Here is a 19906-nt window from a genome sequence, read left to right on the forward strand (position 1 = left end):
GGCTCCACGCAGGGCTTCAATTGTAGTGCACTGATGTTTTATCCAACAATAACCAGGCGAATGCATCTCTAAGACAGATTATTATCCTATTTGTAAAAGGGAATCTTGGGCATGCATCAACAGAACTTACCCTCTCTTCTTGGGATTCCAAAATGTAATTGTTTTCCTCATGAAGGATCTCATGCAAAATGACTGACCCCGCCAGCCCCAAAAGTGTGTGTGTGTGTGTGTGTGTGTGTGTATGTATGTAGAGAGAGAGAGAGAGAGAAAGGAACTGAGATTCCACTGTAGTCATTTTCCTTAAGAAGGAGAAATTTAGTAGCTCTATATTTCACTGTTAAGCAGCCAAAATAGCTTCGAACATATTTCATCTACTAAAAGAACGTGTGTTGGTGTGACAGAAATATTAATGAAAGAATAACACCCAATTCTCAAGATATTTTTTCTTTTATTTAAAATGTTAACTATCACAACACATTATACAATGAAATGAAGACCAGAGAATCACGTGAAAACTTGTAGAACATCTGTATATAAGTCACAACACGTGACACATGCTGCAGGGATACCCTCTGACACCAAATCTTAGCACATTTCCACCACAAAAACAGAGAAAGCACAACCCTGTCTGTGAGGTTCCTCTCCTTCAGCTGTGGCTGACGCGACTGCTTCCAGGAAACGAAGATGATTTCTTTCTTTGAAGAGCATATTTCTGTTTCACTGAACACTGTGCTTTGTTGAGAAATGACCACTGATTTCTACGTCTGAGGGGGTCATATTAGAATTATAACATACTTTCACAGCACGTATTGGCACAATATGAAAAATAAAGTTTTTTTGAGTTTTCCACTCAAAACAATGATTATTAAATAAATAATTATTCCTCATGGTGCAGGTGTCATGTTACCTTTCATTGGCCACTGACCCACATGAGGCTCAATAAATTACACATGAGGTGATTTATTTGCGTCTTCGTTCGTAATTCTGCATCGCGCTCCTGTCATAAGCCACTGAGAACAAAGAGAAGGCAGAGGGGTTCTTAAAAGGACTCACTGAGAGAGTTAAATAAGCTTCAAGACACACTGTAATTTATTAAAAACTCGTGAATGACTCTTCCCACCTCCACGGAAGTATTTCTAAGATTTTTCTTTGCATACCCTCCAGTCTTGCCTATCTCTGTCCTGACTGGAAGTGATCTAACCACAGAATCCTTGGTTACTGAGGCCACCTGCCAGATACTTGGGCCCCGCAAAGCATAGTTCCACAATCTACTGCAGTGTTAATTTTTTCACAATTTTTTCTAACCCTTCACCCCCATGGTTATTTATAGAAAGGATAATGCCTGAAGTATAGGAGTACTAATAGTAGTAGGATGAAGGCAAAATGTGAAAATTTTATTCTAGGACAGAGTCAATAGACTACAGACCATGGGCCAAATCCAGTCCACCACCTTTTCTTGAAAATCTAATGTTTTATTGGAATGTGGCCATACCCATTCATTTATGTATCGTCTATGGTTATGTAGAGAGATGGCATGGCTCACAAAATCCAAAATATTTGTTATCTGGCTGGTTCCTGTTATAAGAGTCCTGAATGGTGTAGGGGTCTCCTCCTATCTTGGGGATACCTTGCAATAATGGATTGTCGTTGAAACTAAAAACAACTTCATTTTCAGTAGGTAGGGCAATTGTGTCATCCACATACGACAGTATAACTTACCTCCCAGCACCCTAATGGCCAGTGAAAGATTAATCACTGCCTGTAAAAGCACTTAACATATAGCTAACAAGTAATTTAAGTGCTTTGACTGTCTGGAATGTTTAAAAAAGCCAAAATTATATTATATTATATTATATTATATTATATTATATTATTATATGCAATTTCGAAGAGGTATATAACCACAAAAGGGTAAGGATCAGACCACTGTGATCAGAATACTTAAGTATATTACTCATCATTTTAGTTAATTTATATACTTAGATTTACATTTTAGCAAAACGATGCAGCTTTTAAAAATTCATATATCCTGTATAAAATACTGAATTTAACAGAAAGAGTAGAAAGCACTGTGGAAAGTATGTAGGAATCATAGATGCCTCTCTAAACAGTTTTCTCAGTGGGAACGATCTGTTGAGAGAGGAGGTAGGTGAGGGCCGTAGGGTGCTCGCTCTCCCTTTCCCGTCCTGAGCCCCGTTAGCGTCCAACACTGGGTTCAGGACACACTGAATGCTTTACGTCAATCACCCATGCGCTTCCGCGGTTGAACCGCCTGAGCCCCAAAGCGGGCGGTTCCCAAGGAGGGAAACAGTCCATTTCTCATCCTGTTCTGTTCGTATCAGGAGGAGGACGACTAGCACAAGCTCAGTTCCTGACCAGCTTTCGCTTAACATGATTCCGTTCCCCAGAGAAGTGAGGTGAATGAGAATGCACAGTAACCACAGTGGGATTCCTGTTAGCTGGAACAGAATATCCTTTTCACGGGAAGCAGAGTTTGGTTATCGGGTCCCTGAACCATCTGAAACTGTACGTACGTTTTTGTGTTTATAAAACCAATGAGGGTTTCTCTACAAAGCAGGTTTCCAGATTTCTCAGACCGTCAAAGGGGCCTGTGGCCACAAAAAGTTAAACCAGATGGCTGCAGGACACAATCGTTCCATTGCCTCCGTTGATCCTGTGACTCAGTGTTTGTCCAGTTTTTTCCTTTTTTATTTTCTTAAAACGGAGGAGTGAAGATTGTGTTATAAACGGATCCCGATTCATTATAGTGATTCTATTTAGAACTACATTATGGCTTGGCACACATTAATGGCATTTAATCTGTATAAATTGCACAGTATCTGGATTATTTGTAAAGTTAGCCATGTTCTGAAACCTGTATCAGTTCTGGAAATAAAAAGTTGATGACTAACGTGATTATCAAGAAAACCACAGTTATAGAAGGCTAGTTGTACCCTTCTGCTACAAGTAAAACCAGTGTGGTTTAAATTTACATTCCATTTCCAAAAGCTGGAGGATTATACATATTAATAAAATAATTTAAAGTTTTTCATAAGACGCACTGGTAACTTTTTTAAAATTTAAAATTGAAAAAAATATTTTATACTTGAGCAGCCCTTAGTTACTGAAAAAGAAATACAAACATAGTGTCTAAATTTGGAACGTAGAGGGACAATGATAGGATACATCATTTTTTGCATGAATTTTCCAGATAATTAAGCCAGCACTTCTTAATTACAGATTTTCTAGAAACTTGAAATACCCTAAACAGATAAGGCAGCTAGTTACTTTCTAATTAGTTACTTGATTAATACTGTAATTCTATTTTCACTAAAGGTAAAATAGAGTTTGAATAGCTTTCCTGAGGAACCCAAGCTAATTGCTATAAAGGCCTGAATGTGCTTTACAGAAAAAATCAGTCTCTGAAAATGATACAGGGGTTATTTAACCTTGAAAATGGTATGATGAATGGGTTTTCAGATATAGGTATGTGGCATTTTTACACAAGATGGGAACTACAGAGAGGAAAGGAAATAGGCAGGGTTTAGGCCAGGGGAAAGACTTGTTGAAGATTAAGATGGGTTATGAGGCTTGTGCCCCCCGCCCCTTCTCTGTGAGGGTTTACAGCCAGAACTGATCATAATCCCCCAGGATGACTTGATCCTGTTCCTTTCTGAAAGCACTGGCATGCACTGGGTTATTCCCATACTCTCATCCATCAGGATGTTTCGAGTTTGAGCTTTTATAACTTCATAAAGTATAAACGCATTTATTAGTTTTGTTTACTTTTGTGCTGGGAGACTGCCAGATATAATGTCATATAAGCTTTTCAAATGATCTTGGTAGTAAGTGAAAATTGGTCTTATTTCCCACATATCCCTCCCTGCTTAGTTCTGGAAAGTTCAGTGTGGCTTCTGTAAAAAATATAAGGGAAAAAGTACTAGACTAGCCCAAGGATTCAGGTTAGGTAATGATTAAACAGGCAGACACTGGTGGGGCTGCTGGTTTGAGAAAGAAAGGTGCATCCTGGGTGAGATTAGCTTAATCAGTTACAAATTCATTCTTGGATTTGTTTATTGCAATTAGATTTTTTTTTCACCATAAGTACTCATTTTAAGTTTATCATTCCTTTTTAGTACTTTGAAAACTATGCCTTAGAAAGAAAATAAGATATTTAAGAAACTGTCTATTTTCAGTCATGGTTTTATACATACCAGAATTTAAAGCTCTTTTGCCCATTAGTCCAACAAAGGAATCTGTTTTATGCCCTGGAAAAATACATTTAGGGGTATTTTAATATGTATGTCTTTGAGGAAATAAACTGTTATAACTAGTACCGAAGAAAAGCAAGCTTTCGAATATATGCCTACATAATAAATATATAACCATTTCAAGTTTTGGTGAGCCTGAAGAAATGAAGATTTCTAAGAAGTCTTACATTTGACATTAAAACAATACAATGAAAGCACTTTTCTTAATTCTATATCTAAATATTAGCAAGTATAGTTTATTACATTTTACCTGTTTATATACAATGCTTTAAATATTGCTGCTATTTATGCTAGTTTTGGTTTTTAGGGAGTGAGTTTCACAGTTGGGTGACAGAAATATCCAGTGTATGTCCTTGTGTACTATGTTGTATTTCTCAGGAACCGAACCTTAGTTAAATCAGATCTGTGCACCTGATGATTATAAACTTCTAACAGGTCACTATTTTAATTTTACTGCATTTTTAAAAAAGATTTTATTTATTTATTTGACAGACAGAGATTACAAGTAGGCAGAGAGGCAGGCAGAGAGAGATGAGGAAGCAGGCTCCCCACTGAGCAGAGAGCCCTATGCGAGGCTCAATCCCAGGACCCTGAGATCATGACCTGAGCTGAAGGCAGAGGTGTTAACCCACTGAGCCACCCAGGTGCCCCTTAATTTTACTGCATTTTTAATACTACCAGAAAGGTGTGTTAATTTAGACATTAATAGAGTGCATTTATTTTCATTACATAGAAGTTTGCTATATATAATCTTGGAAATAAAATCTTTAGAACACAAATATAAATAAGATTTATATTTTTTCAAATATGAAGCCTTATGAGAAAGGTTACTATTTCAACTCTAGGGGGGAAAGGTCCCTTGCTTTATACTGTATTATTTGAGAATTGGACTGCTGTTTGAATGTGACCTTCTTTGCCAACCAGTGGACCAAAATCTAAGTGGAGTTGTGGGTGGACCCTGGGGTAAATGCATATGGGTAAACATATGCATGGCCTTGTGGGACTTCCCATGAATCTGAGTTCCATTAACTGGGATACTGGGTTCTAATGAACGACAAGTGCCATAACTCTGCCATCTCTACTGCCCAAAGAAGTGTTTCATTGTACTTTAATAGATTGAGGGTCCCCATTCAATGATGGGATCAAAAAAACTGCATTTCTATCTATCTTTACCTCTACTATGGATTCTGTACTCATTTACTTAATCTTCTTAACTGGCCGCTGGATTACCCTAGATATTGTTATGAGATCTGGCATACTGAAATGTTAAGAGATGCCTATAAATGCTTGGTTTTTGTTTGTTTTGTTTTTATTTTTCGAGTGGAAGTGGTGGGAGGTAGGAGAGGATGAGGGGTGAAAAAGGAGAGGAATCTCCGGTTGGATTTTGACCCCTGGACTGAAATTCTTATCTAAAACTAACAGTTTGTAGGAGTTAAAGGATTTCTTCTGGCTTTCTTTCACAGCTTAAAACAACAAATATTTATTATCTCACAGTTTCTGTGGGTCAGGAATTCAGCAACTGTTTAGCTAGGAATTAAAGGATTTTTAACATAATGCATCATTTGGTAAGTATCTAGCTCTAAGAAACAGAGTTTTAAAAAACATGCTCTGGATGTGATTAATATGAGTTTCCTCCATTCTTATACTGCCTTAATTAAACATGTTAAGTCCTGCGTTACAACGGAAAAGAAGATATAAAATGAAATTCAATCTAATTTGCATTTGGTAAATGCCAAAATAATTTGAAACTTACTTTTATGAGAGATCTGGCCATGTCCTAGAAGAAAGAAAAAGTTAGTAAGGGCAATAGATTTATTTTAAAGATGCTATACTATATTTTCAGAAGAGAATTATAAAATAAGTTGATTTTTAACACATGTAACATTTCCCATTCATGTACTATCCTGAGAAATATAGCAGAACCATAAATGCTAACCAAATTATTAATGATAAAAACAAAATAGCAACCAAAAGGAATATTTTTAAGTGCTTTCTATGGGCCACAAATTCAAACTCAGGACTTTGAGACCCCTGAGGCCTAACATAGTAACTGTTAGGCCACTCCACCTGTTTTCTTACAAGAAACACATCTCCAAGCTGGACCCCCAGGAGAGAGGGATACAAATCTACTTTTACTAAAGAGGCATTATCAAGAATCTGTATTTCAGCTCATAAAAGACTTTCTTCACTTTTCCTACATGTGCATTCACAGTAGTAAAATAAAGATTTATAGAAATGTTTACCATAAAGAGCCTTTAACAGGGCCACTTGTTTTTCAATTGAGGAATCTGACAAAAGATGAATTGGTATTAACTGTTTACACATTCCATTGATGGTGTGATGAATTCAAGGAAATTGAGTATTTCTATCATGAGACAGTAGGGAGCTAAATCTAATCTAAATCTAATCTAACCCCGAAGGTCTAAAATGGATTTCTGCAGGCGCTTAGACCATTCTGAGTACTACCCCTGGAGGCCCCACGCCTCCCCCCCACCCCATTTGTCAGTTTGGATCTTGCATCAAGGGAGCACTCAGCTAAGGTTGCTTCCTGCTCTTGACTGGGGTCATTCTAATTGTGTGGGGCTGGCACAGAAGAGCTCACCCTCCCTCAGCGGGCATGGGCGTTTGTTAGTGGGGTGAGGGCCAGAGTCGCTCCCCGGGGGTATATCCATTTTAGGATGGAGATTTCTACTCAAAGAGACAGGGCGCTCTGAGAAGCAGTGAGTGAGGACACTGGGCACGTTGCTCGGAGAGAGAGAGGGAGGGGCTGCCCATCTCACCAGCATCCCGTTTGCCCATTAATCCGAAGAACTGCTGAGGCTTGGGTCTCCGGGCGATTCTCTGCAGAAGATGCTCAAAAGGCTCCGGCAGCTCCTCCTGGGGGACAGACGCACAGACAGACGGGCGTGTAGGCCATCAGCACGCGGCGCCAGCCCTGGGCGAAGCTCAGAGGCGGGCGGTGTTGGTGCCAGGGCCGGACAACCCGCCCGACAGGGAGGCGGGAGAAAGCCGGGTTTCCCAACGCGAGGGCTGAGTGGGGTCCTAGCCCTGGAACTCTCTTCTTCCACCCCTCCCAGCAAAACTCGTGTCCCCGGGCTCCGCTTTCGCGGGTTAGCGGGAGACGCGGCGTCCCCCAGCCCCGCGCGCTCTCCGCTCTTGGCAGAGCCTGGAGACCCCCGCCCCCACCCCCACTGCTCTGCCGCGCCGCCACCTGACTTTCTCTCGATTCTGGCGCGGGCTTTGGAGACGCCTCGCCGCCCTAAATGCGCACAGCTGTGTGTCGCGAGTGGGGAAGGAATGCTTTTACTAGGGACCTGCACCGCGCCACTTACACTGTTCCCTCGAGGCGCGCTCCCTTGGGCCAATAGCCTGAGAGCCTTGTAAAGGAGTAAAATAAAAGTCAAGGCAGGAAGTTAGCTTCCCACCCACCTCGCCCCTCGAAGCCCCCAGCAGCTTGCCCTCTACCCCCGCTTCTACCAGCGTCCGCCCCCCCCCCCTTCTGCCGCTGCCCAGCGTTTCCAAATGCCCGGTCCTTGCAACTAGACTGGGGTCTCCGAAATCCACCTTATCCCGGGGTGAAACCTTGTGAGATTTCCAGCCTTGTGAGGACCTCGGGCTCATCAGGGAGGGCATCATTCCTCCAGGGAGTTCCCAAGACCCGACGGTGCAGCCCCGAGGAGGAAACTTGGATCATGGGCACAAAATCTCGTGAGGGGACCCAGGGAATGGCGTTCCTTTACATCCGCACCCCCCCACCTGCTCTCCGCGCTCCTCCACCGCCTCTGGTCGCGGTCGCGGTCGCGGTGCCTGACAGGCTAACTAGAATGCTATCGTAGGGGAAGTGACAGCTCCCAGGGCCTGGAAGAACGGCGCGGGCTGGGTCTCACCTTGATCTGGTCGCTGTCCGACCAGTCGGACCAATAATTCAGATCATCGCTGGTTCCGATTTCTTCGGCAAACAGTTGAGTGGAAACGAGAAAAAAGACGGCCAAGGCCACGAGGATTTTCATGCTGGATTTCTGGGAAGAACAGGGAAGAGACATTGGGGATGGCTATCCAAGAGTTGGGGCAGCATATTTTTTGGTCCCACAACGCAAGTCGGGGCCGATTGAACCAAGATAAAAAGCCTAAGGGATAACAAACCCAAAGCATACCTTGTACCCTTGAGGAAAGAGAATCATGCCCCCAAGCGTCTTAAAGCCCCTTCTCCCTGGATCCCAGCTCCGTCAGCCTCCAACCCAGCGGTCTACACCTTCAAGCCGGGAGGCTCTGCAGGTCCCTCCGCTGTCCTCCCACTGTCCCTCGCCCCAGCGGCCAGCCGCCACCTCGGAGCGATGGTCGGTGCAGGCACTTACTGCGGCGGGCAGGCCCGCAGGGTTCCTCCGGCAGCTCCGAGCGCACGCGGGGCGCTCAGTACTCGAGGTGGCCGCGGCGGTGGAGGGAGCGGTTGCGGCGCGCTCTTTTGCCGGCTCGGTGCCGCGCGGTATTTATCCAAGGCTCGACGAGCCTCAAGGACCACGTGACACGCTCCCCACGCGACTTTCTGCTCAATATTTAATTAACCGCCTCTTCTCCTTTCGCTTGCGTCTGATTGAGAGTTTCCGAGACGGTAACCCGTCGGTGCCCAAAACATCTGGACCCAATTGGGTTTGAAATGACGCAATTTTAGGAAAATGAAGATCTCTCCATCCAATCCCGAGCGTCCAGTCTTCTTCCGTGTGCTGATCTGACGCCCCCTCCCCTCTCCTTCTTCGGAACGCGGTTCCATGACACCTGAAATTACTCATCAAAATTGAACAAAGTGACTCATTCCTCGGACTTCCGCAACTTTTTCGTCCCTTGAGACGTCAGGATAAATTGCACTTTTAAGGATGGCCAAATGACTTCAGGTATTAAGATATTGTCGTCGATAATCATGCTAAGAAGATCATTTGCAAAAGGGGGGTGCTTTTCTCTCCCTTTCTATTTCATCTGAAGAGTGTCTTTAAGTGTTTTTGAGATACAGTATCTTCTATGAGCAGAGGATCGTTCTCCCAAATCAACTACAATACCTGGCGTTTCTCCGAATTGCAAAAGGATTTTCAGTCCTATAGCATTTCAGACGATGGGAGCAGATTTATTTTACATTTTGGAGGAAGGAGAATTTAAACGTGGCAATACGCGTAGAACTTTTATACCAGTGCCATTCTAGGGTATCTTTTGTTGCAAGCTAACAAAATCGTCTTCCTTCTCCATTCCAGGAGCAGGGGTTGGAAGAGGACGTTTTCTCTTCTCTCCAACCCTTTCTCCCTGAAGACTAAGAAACTGGCAAGACAGTGTACAGGATCCTTCCTGGCTGTCATAAAGGACTTTACAGATCATTGATAGATTTCTCCTGTCAATGAAAATAAGTATAGTGAAGATGCTACCTGGACGGTCATTGACAATTTGAAACTATTAGACAAATAGCACCTGTACAGAAATCAGAGCTTTGCATGAGCCCATGGTTTCACCTTGCAGACACATTTCTTTCATCTGTAAATGAATTAGATGACTTATCTTGAGTACAGTTGTTTTCTTCTCTTTACTAAGTAAGTACTATATTTTTCAATTCTGATGTTTTTAGCATACTGCATAAAGGAAAAAAAGTGTTTTGTTTTTTTTTTTTTACAATTCAGTTAAACTAGTAAATTTTTGCTCTAATATCTGTTGTTTCTTAAACAATCCTGAATTTTGAAATGCCTACATCTCTATCTCATTTATTTAGGCCCAGTCTTACAAGGTGAGGCATTCCATTTTTGTTTTTCTAACTTTTTATGTGGAAAATTAAATACAAAAGTAGAGAGACTTGTTCACTTGAAACAATGTGCAAGTTTTACCTATAAATCCTTCCCATTTTCCCTCCACTCAGATTATTTTGAGAAGCAAATCCTAGATATCATTTCAACTGTAAATATTTTTGTTGTCTATATAAATGGGAAGGATTTAAAAAAAATAAAAACAGAACCCTGTCATTATTACACCTAAAAACAACATAAAATAAGTCCTTACAATATTAGCTATCCATTTCATCTTCAAATACTCCTCATTGCTTCATAAACCCCTCCATCACAGAGTTTAATAGTTGAAATCAGAATTGTAATGAAGTCGATACCCTTCACTGGTTCATATATTTCTTTTCTTCTTCTTCTCCTTCTTCCTCCTCCTCTTCTTCTTTTTCTTCTTCTCCTCCTCCTCCTTTTTAGATTATATTTTTTTGAGGTGAGGGGAGAGAATGAGAGAGTGAGCAGTCAGGAGAGGAAGAGAGAATCTGAAGCAGATTCCATGCTGAGCACAGAGCCCCACCTGGGGCTTGATCTCAGAACCCAAGATCATGACCTGAGCCCAAACCAAGAGTCGGGCACTTAACAATGGAGCCAGCCAGGTTCATATATTTCTTAGATGTTCCCTAATCCACAGTTCTTCTCTCTCTCTCCTCCCTGCCCTCTTGAAGTTTATGGATAAAACTGATCAGTAGAGTGTACTACATTCTAGAGTTTGCTGATTGCTTCCTAATGGTTTCTTTACCTTTTCCCTGTCTTGTTCCGTTAATTGATAGTTGTACCTAGAAGCTTGATCCCATTTAGGTTCAGTTTTTCTGACAAGACCATAAGTTGTTATGAAGTGCATGATATCTGATTGTCTCTCCTTTTGAGATGTTAGCAGATGTTGATGATCATTTTCTGGATCCACTAATTCATTAGGACTTTCAAAATAGTGTTATTCTGATTTTGTCATTTATTCTTTATTTATTAGCTAGACTATTTCTTCCATATAAAGAGAAACTTTTTTCTCAACAGCTGTTTAGTTATTCCAAAACATAGTCAATTTAGGAAAGATAGGATAACTGCTTGGTTACCTCCCTTTACCAATTTTTAAAATAATGATTTTTAAGTTAGCACATTCAAATATGGGCTCCTCTCCCCAAATTTAGGATTTTTATAACCTCATAGATTGAATTACATTTGAAGTATTTTACTCCTCAGAGAAGGATAGAAGGAAGCTTTCTAATTGTTGCTCAGTTTGTTCAGGTGACTTTTCAAACTGGTTCCTGAAACTTTTTATATGATTTAAATGGGCTTTAATGACTCTCTTGTTATTTGGTCTGACAAGATATTTCAGGTTTAAGTTGTATATATTCTTTCTCAGACCTGCAATTTACATTTTAGGAGATTTTGTTTCTTTTGAATTAGAAATGATAATTAGAGATTATAATCTGGGCATTGTGGGTGCGTATTGCCACTGAGTTCTTCATTGTTTCAAGACCTTTCCAATGAATAGAGCTGAAAATGTGTATGAGTGTGTGGGTGTGTATAAAATTGTGAATGAATGTATACTGACACTTTCTATTCAAATCAGGACACAGTATGATCTTCACCTTGTACCTGTCCTTCTGTTTTGCTCCTTTTCTTTCATGCCAAAAAATCCCAGTTCCTGGTGACATCAACATGATTACTCATTTGCTTTATCTCAATACACAATGCCAGCATAATTAGCAACACAGTTATTAGAAACAGATTAAGAGATTCTCTTTGCAATTTTTTTTTTTTTTTTTTTTTTTGGTCTTTAGGATGTACCACATGAGGTCTCATCATCAACTTACTGTGTTTTAAGTCACTTAAATTTTTTTTTTGTGTATGGTTACACTACCAACTTTTATGCACATGGTTCATTTACTCATTTTGCTCTTGAGGTTTAGGGATTGATTTTGATATTTAATTTAACTTTAACATCATGTACCATAGAGTTCCAAATGCAAAACATTCAAAACGTAATGTATTCCAAGGAATGTAGTGTCATTCCCTGTCCCTCTCTTTTCTTCTCTCTCGTCACTATTGTTTTTTAGGTTCTTAGCTTATCCTTCTATTATTATTGTTATGGTATTCTTTTAATATAAGCCAATATGTATTTATACCCTTCTCCAGGTTGTAAAACTCTGTACCTAAAGTAGAGAATTAAGATTAATTTTTGTTTCTTGGTTGCTGATGTGCTGTATGAGGTAACAATAAACTCAGCTATTTCACAATTTCTTCCTTGTTGGCTCTTTTATAGTATTGAATAGCAAACAATAATGAGATAAACAATTGGCCAAATAATTCATTTCCCACTTTTTCTATGTCATTCATTAATTGCTAACTTAGTGTTCCTAGTAAGGTCATGCACTTACTGACACACTTTCTCTTGGAGCATTGCAGGGTTTCAGATATTTTTCTTCTTTGTTTTATTTGGGATATCTATGCTCTTTGTTTTATTTCCCAGAACATCAGATTTGTGAAAATGCACATACAAATAAAATATATATGTATGGGAAGTAGAATGGTGAAAAAGTAAGTAGTTAATGTTTATTTGTGTTTGTACATTAAAAACTTGCAAGAAAATACAAAGAAAAATTACAATCATCCATTTTATCATAACCAGAATAGAATAAACCATTGTTGACATCTTCATAAGCTGCTTATAATTTTTAAGGGGAAGAAAGTTATGTAAAATAAGATATATTCTTTATGTAAAATAAGATATATTCTTTATAAGAAATAAAGCAATGAAGAAAGGTTCAATAATATATTTTTTAAAAAATTACTCTGAACTTAGACATTGCCACCCTGAGCATTAAACGAACATCATTGTGAATATCTTTCTATGCATATTTTATTGTTAGAAGAAAAGAGCAATAGCAGAAAAATAATAATTATGAAAATAGGATGAGACCCTTGGAAGTATTTTTTTTAAATAAAGATTTTGTTTATTTATTTGACAGACAGAGATCACAAGTAGGCAGAGAGGCAGGCAGAGGGAGAGAAAGTGGGAAGCAGACTCCCTACTGAGCAGAGAGCCCAATGTGGGACTCTATCCCAGGACCCTGAGATCAAGACCTGAGCCAAAGACAAAGGCTTAACCCACTGAGCCACCTGGCGCTCTGGAAGTATTTTTAATGAAAGTGAGTTTATTTGTATTTTATTTGACTTCAGTAGAAGTAAAAAGAAAAGTGAAAAGTATTTCTTCACCACAAGATTTTTTCTATAAAAGTACCTATTGTTTCATCACCACTTCCTCATATCAGGGAGATCATATGATAGTTGTCTTTCTCTGCTTGACTTATTTCGCTAAGCATGATACGCTCTATAAAAAATAAAAAATTATAAAAAAAGTACCTATTGTTAAAGAACAAATTTTAGGAATAAACATTAGAGACTAGCATATAACATTTAAAACAATAGATACTTAGACAATGTCTATTTTTTTTTAATTTTTAATTTTTTATAAACATATATTTTTATCCCCAGGGGTACAGGTCTGTGAATCACCCGGTTTACACACTTCACAGCACTCACCAAAGCACAATGTCTATTTATTCTTTGTTTTGAAAGATGAGGATAATAAACTTGCTGCCATTTCCCCTTCCTGGCTACTTCCCATTTTTTGTAGTTATACAATTATTTGAACATTTTTGAGGTTTATAGCATTCTCATTTAGTTTTACTACTATGCTTTCATTAGTATCTACTGTTCATTCTATACTTAAGCAAATTCATTGTTCACCACCAGCCTTTTAACCTACCTTTGCCATTCTCGAGTTTATTTTTAGTCATCTCTTATTGGCTGGATATCATTGTCAAACACATTTTTTTCCCTCAGGAAGAAATAAAACATACTGCATTTCCTGAGTTCTTTCATGCGGTGAATGTCTGGCAGGGGCTTCTAAGCTCGAATGATGTCTTGATTAGTTACAATGTTTTAAAATTACATTTTATTTTCCCAGGACTTTGTGGACAGTGTGCCACCGTCTTGTGGAATTTGATGTTATGGAGATTACTGAGATAGGACAGTTTTTCCCCTTACTTGTATGTATTTTGCTTTTTTGCTTGAATATCTGAGGGCTTCTTTGCTTTATACCTGACATTCAATAGTTCAATTAGGTTATGTTTTGTTGATGATCTTACATCTAATTTTCTTGGGGTGTCGTGAACTGCTTTTGTTTTGCAGATTATTCTCTTTCTTCATTTTAGGGAAATTCTATTATCTCTTTGAATATATTGTTGAAGTGGAGATTCCACTCCAAGAATATTATGCGGTTTTTTTCTTTGCATCCTGATATATATTTATATAATATTATAATATGAATAATATTTCATGCCTTTACCGTTCCTCCAAATTGCTTTAATTCTTTGCCCTTTTCATCTGCATTCACTTAGATTATCTTAACCCTTTCTTCTTTGTGCCAGTAGTTCACTTTTGTCTACTCTGTACTTGCTGTTTCTAATTTACTTACTATTTCCATAATTATGTTGCATAGACTCCAGTTTCTTCTCAGGGACTAGTAGTTTCCTTTTTCATGTCATTTGATGGCTTTATTATTTTATGGGTATGCTCTTATTTTATTGTATTCAACTTCTTATTAAGATGTTCTTAGAATAAAGTAATTGAGGGAATATCCTTTTGTGTCCTGAGTTATATTTTCTTCTACTTCAGTGACACAATGCATGGGTTTTGAGTGAGTGCTACCAATTTTAATGCTGGCTTAGCCCCCTTGCTAGCCATGTGGCCTCGGACAAATTAACTTAAGCACACTCCCTCAATTTTCTAGTCTGTCAAATAGGATAATAAATAGTGCTTAACTCATAAGGTTGATGTGGGAAGTAAATGAGTAAATACATGTCAGCTGTAAAGACCAGTGTCCAATACATATGCAATGAATATTAACTACTAGTAGTATTCTAGGTGGCTGTGTGTGTGTGTGTGTGTGTGTGTATGTGTTTAGTGATAGTTAATTTTGTGTTTCAACTTTGCTAGGCTATGTTGCACAGTTGTTTGGTCAAACACCACTTCAGATGTTGCCATGAAGGTATTTTTAGGTGTGATTAACGTTTAAATCTGTAAGCCTTGGGTATAACCAGTACAGTCTCCATTACATGGGTGGGCTTCATCCAAGCAGTTGATGGTTTTAAAAGAAAAAGCCTGAGACCCCCAAGGAGGCAGGAATTCTTGCCTCCATTTGGACTCGAGACATCAATTTCTTGCTGTATTTCCAGCCTGCCACGCTACCTTGCAGATTTCAGATTTGCCAACCCCCACAATTATGTGAGCTAATTACTTAGAATCCTTAATTGATTCTTTAAAATTAATCTCTCTGTCTCTTTCTCCTCTCCTCCCCACAAGCACATACTCCACCCCATCCGCCACCTCCTATTAGTTCTGTTTCTCTAGAGAATCCAAAAATAGTGTATAATATATTTGCAGTTTCTGGGGCATTCTCACCCTTTAGATGTTGTTTGGGTGGCTCGGGGCAGACAAAGTGAAAGTGGAGTGACTTCTTAACTCTCTTCTTCTACTATTGCAGATATCTGTCCTGCTGAGGACTAGGAATTTTTTGTTCTGCTCACTTTTCTTAGTCCGAGGGAACGACAAAGGATGGGGAGCTTAGGTAAGGTGGAGTGCAGTCTGAATACCTACATGGCTCTTTCCCCTGAGACTTTGTGTAGTGTCTTATTCTACATCAGTTCCCTGGTTGGAGGGTCGGTTCCTCTTTTGTGAGGAATCCTCTGGATTTTGATCTCCGTTTGACTCAAGAACCTCCGGGCAGCACTCCTCTTGAAGAGTCAACTCTGTTGTTCTCTTACTTGGCTTCAATTTCTCTCAGCCACGTGAATGCCACACATTTTGGAAGAAAATAATGATCTGCTCACTCAGTTTTCCTTTCTCCATGCATTACATCATTGAGAATTCTCAGAATTTTGTCATTTTACCAACACTGGGGAGATGTTGGTGAGGTGAGAAGGAAGGGGGGGGGGCTGTGTGGCTCTGATTTGCTCCAGAATTTTCAGTCTCTTTCACTGGCTAGAGATTCTTGAAGATACTATAATAATTAGATTGCGACTCTTGGTTTGTTTGATTGCTGAGGGTGGATTTTTCTTTCTTTTCCAGGAATTAACAATTCTCACTTTATTTTGTAGGTGTTAGAGTAAGTCTAGAATAGTACGCGTTCATATTATCTAACTAGCGTTTGTGGAGTTGTTGAGTATTGTCTTACACCCAGTGGATGTGTCAGTTCTTTGCTGTTTTGTTGCCCCAGACTCCAGTACTTTGGAAAATCCTCTGAAACACAGCTGTTCCTGCAGGTGTTACATTAGAAGAATCTGTTATCTGCAGGGAAAGGTCCTTCCCTTCTCCCTACATGTTATTTACCTGGGAAATCTTGCTGTCATGATCACTTCTCTTTTCATATTGCCTTGTGCAAGTTCTAAATTGCTTTATTAATTTTAGTCAAATATTTTTATTTGAGAACACTCATGTAATCACTCTTTAGAATCCTTCCAGTCTACAGCTACCAGGCTCTGAGTTATTAAGCATTGGCCAGTGAATGAGAAGAGACACCACTATAGAGGCAAAGGTAGGGTTATAAGGTTCTGCACCGTCTGAGGTAAGATAGAAGGGATTTAAGCAGTTCTGCTTCAGACCAGCTAATATAATCGTGGTTTCACCAGGGAACCCTAATCCCCTCTGTCTGATTCTATTGTTAACTTCTATGTTTCATGATGCTCCTTGTTTTAGGGCTTAGTCTTTGTGTTGCTGTCCCTTTGTGTAGAAAGCCACTCCTTATGGGACACTAATTTTAGTTCCTGGTATAGTGAAGTCAAAAGTAGGCATGCTACTGGAAGAAAGACATATCGTTTCAACCCTCCAACCTTCTTTTTGTGTCATAAGGAGAATTAATTCAATAAAGATGTATTTAATGTTTGCTCTCCACCAAACAAATACAATGCTAGGGATACAGAGATGAATGAGTCACAGTTTTTGCCCCAGCAGGGCTCAAGAAAAAAAGGAAGGGTTTATAATAGAGGCTGTAACAGAGGAGTGAACACTTCATTATGAGACATGAAGTAAAATTTTCTCAGATTGGAGAGGGTGGGTAGGGAAACCCTTGTCTAGAAAGAGAACATCTCCAGCAGAGGCAGAAAGTTTAAGAATATTCATTGGATGTCCACGGAGAAGCCAAGAATCAAGATAGCAAATGTTGGAGGGGGGCAGGGATTGGAAGGGCTAAAACAAGATGAAGTCAACTGACATTAACCCTTTGTTCAATCGAAATATCAGCAAATTCTACTGGCAAAAAAAGAGAGCTTGTTCTGGAAGAAGTACAAAAGTCACAGCTGTTGTTTTTCACCTAATAAACTCCTAGTCCCTGGTGGTTCTAGAATCAAAAGAATAGGAGATGGTGGTTTTTTGAACCAATGACATATAGTCAAAATATCAATCTTTAAAAATATTTAATAAATGTGTTTTCCTTCCATTGCCTCTGGGTGCAATTAAGAAATTCACATTGAATACACTTGCCAAAAGACTGAAGATAATCTCCTTATTCAGCTTGACTCTATGCTCTTAAAACAAGCCAGACTAAGAAGTCTCCTGAAAATACTCCTAACCAGTTTGACTAACCTCGATCCTGAAAGGTCAAAAATTCAGTTAAAATTAGGTGCAGCCAGCTCAATTGTCTTAGCAGAATGATAAGTTCTAAGACATCATAGAAACACTAGTTCAAAATCAAGAAATAAATTGTTTTAGACTGATTCATAATGAAAATATTCACATTTAGATTCATTGGACACCCTGAAACAGGGAAGTATATTTTTCAAAGTCAAACTGAGAAATCCAGTTGTGGAGCCATACCTTATTCATTTCTTCCCCCAGGCCGTAGTTTAATAGTTAATGTAGCAGACAATTGACTTTGAACTCTTTGCCAGCTGAAAGTACAATCCGTACTGGAACTTTTCTAGTCCTGTGAACACCTTACCACTTGGTATCAATAGTCACTCTGATGACACTGCTTCCATTTATGTGTCTGGTAAATGGGTTTTGAACTCAGGCTGTCTGGTTCCACAGTCCATGCCACTAACTCTTACCCACCATGTTGTCTGTACTGCTGTAGAGTTGATGTCACTAAGGTACTTTGTGTTTGAGTGGGGGATGTCTCAGGGAACTGCTAACCATCTCCTCATATTTTCCAAGCTTTATTTTTTAATCAAATCAAATCACTGTGAAACTCATTATTTGAATTCCATTGCTCCTACAGAAAATACCATGACAGGTGTACAGTATAATAATGTCCTCAAACTTAATTAGGTGTCTGGATGTAAGATTTAAGGTTTTGTTATGAAAAATTGCTTACAGAGAATATGTATTTTTATTAAGTAGCTATTATGGCACAGCTTCTATCAGTCTTTAATTGTTCTTTACATAAAAGCCTGGGAAATATATTTTATGATTCAAGGTTATGATTTTATACATGTATATTCAGTGTATCTCCCCTGGAAGATATTCTCCTTATTCCGTTGGAAACTATTTAATCCAACCTTTTCACTTCTTTCCATTTTTTTCATTCTACTTATCGTGGCTATCAGAAAATTTAGAGTTAATCTTTGGACTCAGTTGTACTAACTTCCAGTCTAGCCTAATTACTCAACATTTCCCTTAAAAATGTGGCTCTTATTTTTATGTTTTAATGTTTAAGAGTACTTTATATTATTTATATTATTTATTTACTGTAAATAGTCTCAAATTACATATATATGGACTATATTTATTTAAATATAAAGATAAATAAATAAAATATGTATCTCTAACCAAAAGACCCATTGACTTTACTTTTTCAACCTTTTTTTTTTCCATTTCTTCCATTTCTAATACCAATATAACTCTGGACTGACCCTGTATTACCTCTTTTTATATGACTTCAAAAATTTATTGACAATTTCTCCCAGCTTCTGAAATACTTCTCTACTTTGTCCAAAGCAACACAGTTTATAGTGCACCACTACTTATGTTATTCTGCTCTTCAAAATTCTTTAGTAACTTTCTATTTTTTACTAAGACAAAAGTGATCTCTAGCTCATTACTTAAAATGCTCCATAATATGGCTTAAACTTATCTTGCAACACTTTTCTCTCTCTAGTCTTCCTTTTGAAACTTATAATTTAGCTCACCTTGACTGCCTGTGGTCAATCTGAGAGCCGTAACCTAAAACTTGAACATCAAACTTAATTTTCCCCTCTCTTTAATCATTGTGTCCCCACCCCAGTACAATCCATCAGTTAGGATCCTCACTGTTAGAGACTTTATTTATTTGTCTGTCAGAAAGAGCACAGACAGGGAAAAATAGAAGCCAGAGAGAGATGCAGCCTCCCCATTAGCAAGGAGCCAGATGTGGGATTCAATCTCAGGACCCTGAGATCATGACCTGATCTTCCAGTCCATTCTCCATACAGGAATTATAACGAGCTTTTAAAACACAAAGAGCACTATATTATCACCCTGATTAAAACTGTAAGTTGCTTAAATAAAATCCAATCCTGGCCTCCAAAGCCGTGCATGACCTGGGCCCTGCTTATCCCTTCAAGCTCATTTCATGCCACTTTTCTCCCAGTTATTCTACGTTAGTTATACCAGTGTCCTATAAATTCCTTGAATACAGCACAGCAATACCTCTTCTGTCTTTGCCCAGGTCATATGTGTGACTAGAGCAGGAGTTGGCAAATTATAGCCCATCAGCCAAATCTGTCCCACAGCCTGTTTTTGTCAATAAAGTTTTATTGGAACACAACTGTGCCCATTTGTTTTGGTATT

General features: G+C 39.0%; 1 protein-coding gene and 1 long non-coding RNA gene across 9 annotated transcripts in view; one reads left to right on the top strand and one right to left on the bottom strand.

Annotated features, from left to right (window-relative positions):
- Nucleotides 1–428: 428 nt before the first annotated feature.
- On the bottom strand, nt 429–8835 carry TAC1 (tachykinin precursor 1). Of its 8 annotated transcripts, XM_082693306.1 has the most exons (8): nt 8627–8763; nt 8159–8290; nt 7604–7648; nt 7052–7148; nt 6515–6559; nt 6025–6048; nt 4215–4268; nt 429–1010 (listed from the first exon to the last, which is right to left on the bottom strand). In XM_082693306.1, exons 2-8 carry the CDS (start codon nt 8279–8281, stop codon nt 961–963), a joined length of 438 nt encoding a protein of 145 aa, XP_082549432.1. In that variant the 5' UTR covers nt 8282–8290; nt 8627–8763; the 3' UTR covers nt 429–960. The 8 variants fall into 8 exon arrangements, with proteins under 8 accessions (XP_082549432.1, XP_082549435.1, XP_082549434.1 ...); XM_082693309.1 differs by lacking the exon at nt 4215–4268 and having other exon boundaries at nt 8627–8835; XM_082693308.1 differs by lacking the exon at nt 6515–6559.
- A 245-nt stretch (nt 8836–9080) lies between these two features.
- The window catches only part of LOC309845402, a 35071-nt gene continuing 24245 nt past the window's right edge, over nt 9081–19906 (top strand). The window contains exon 1 of the long non-coding RNA XR_014301272.1: nt 9081–9160. This is a non-coding gene — a long non-coding RNA (uncharacterized lncRNA). The remainder of the gene's footprint in view (nt 9161–19906) is intronic.

Source organism: Mustela nivalis (genome assembly GCF_964662115.1).
Source record: "Mustela nivalis genome assembly, chromosome: 12".
Lineage (NCBI taxonomy): Eukaryota > Metazoa > Chordata > Mammalia > Carnivora > Mustelidae > Mustela > Mustela nivalis.

What these genes read in the sequence shown, in the direction of transcription:
- TAC1 (XM_082693306.1), bottom strand. Translation starts at nt 8,281, where the DNA reads ATGAAAATCCTCGTGGCCTTGGCCGTCTTTTTTCTCGTTTCCACTCAA. An exon ending in CCTGTTAAAGGCTCTTTATG is followed by an intron (nt 6,049 to 6,514) that starts GTAAACATTTCT and finishes TCTTTCTTCTAG; the next exon opens with GACATGGCCAGATCTCTCAT. An exon ending in TGGCCAGATCTCTCATAAAA is followed by an intron (nt 4,269 to 6,024) that starts GTAAGTTTCAAA and finishes GTATTTTTCCAG; the next exon opens with GGCATAAAACAGATTCCTTT.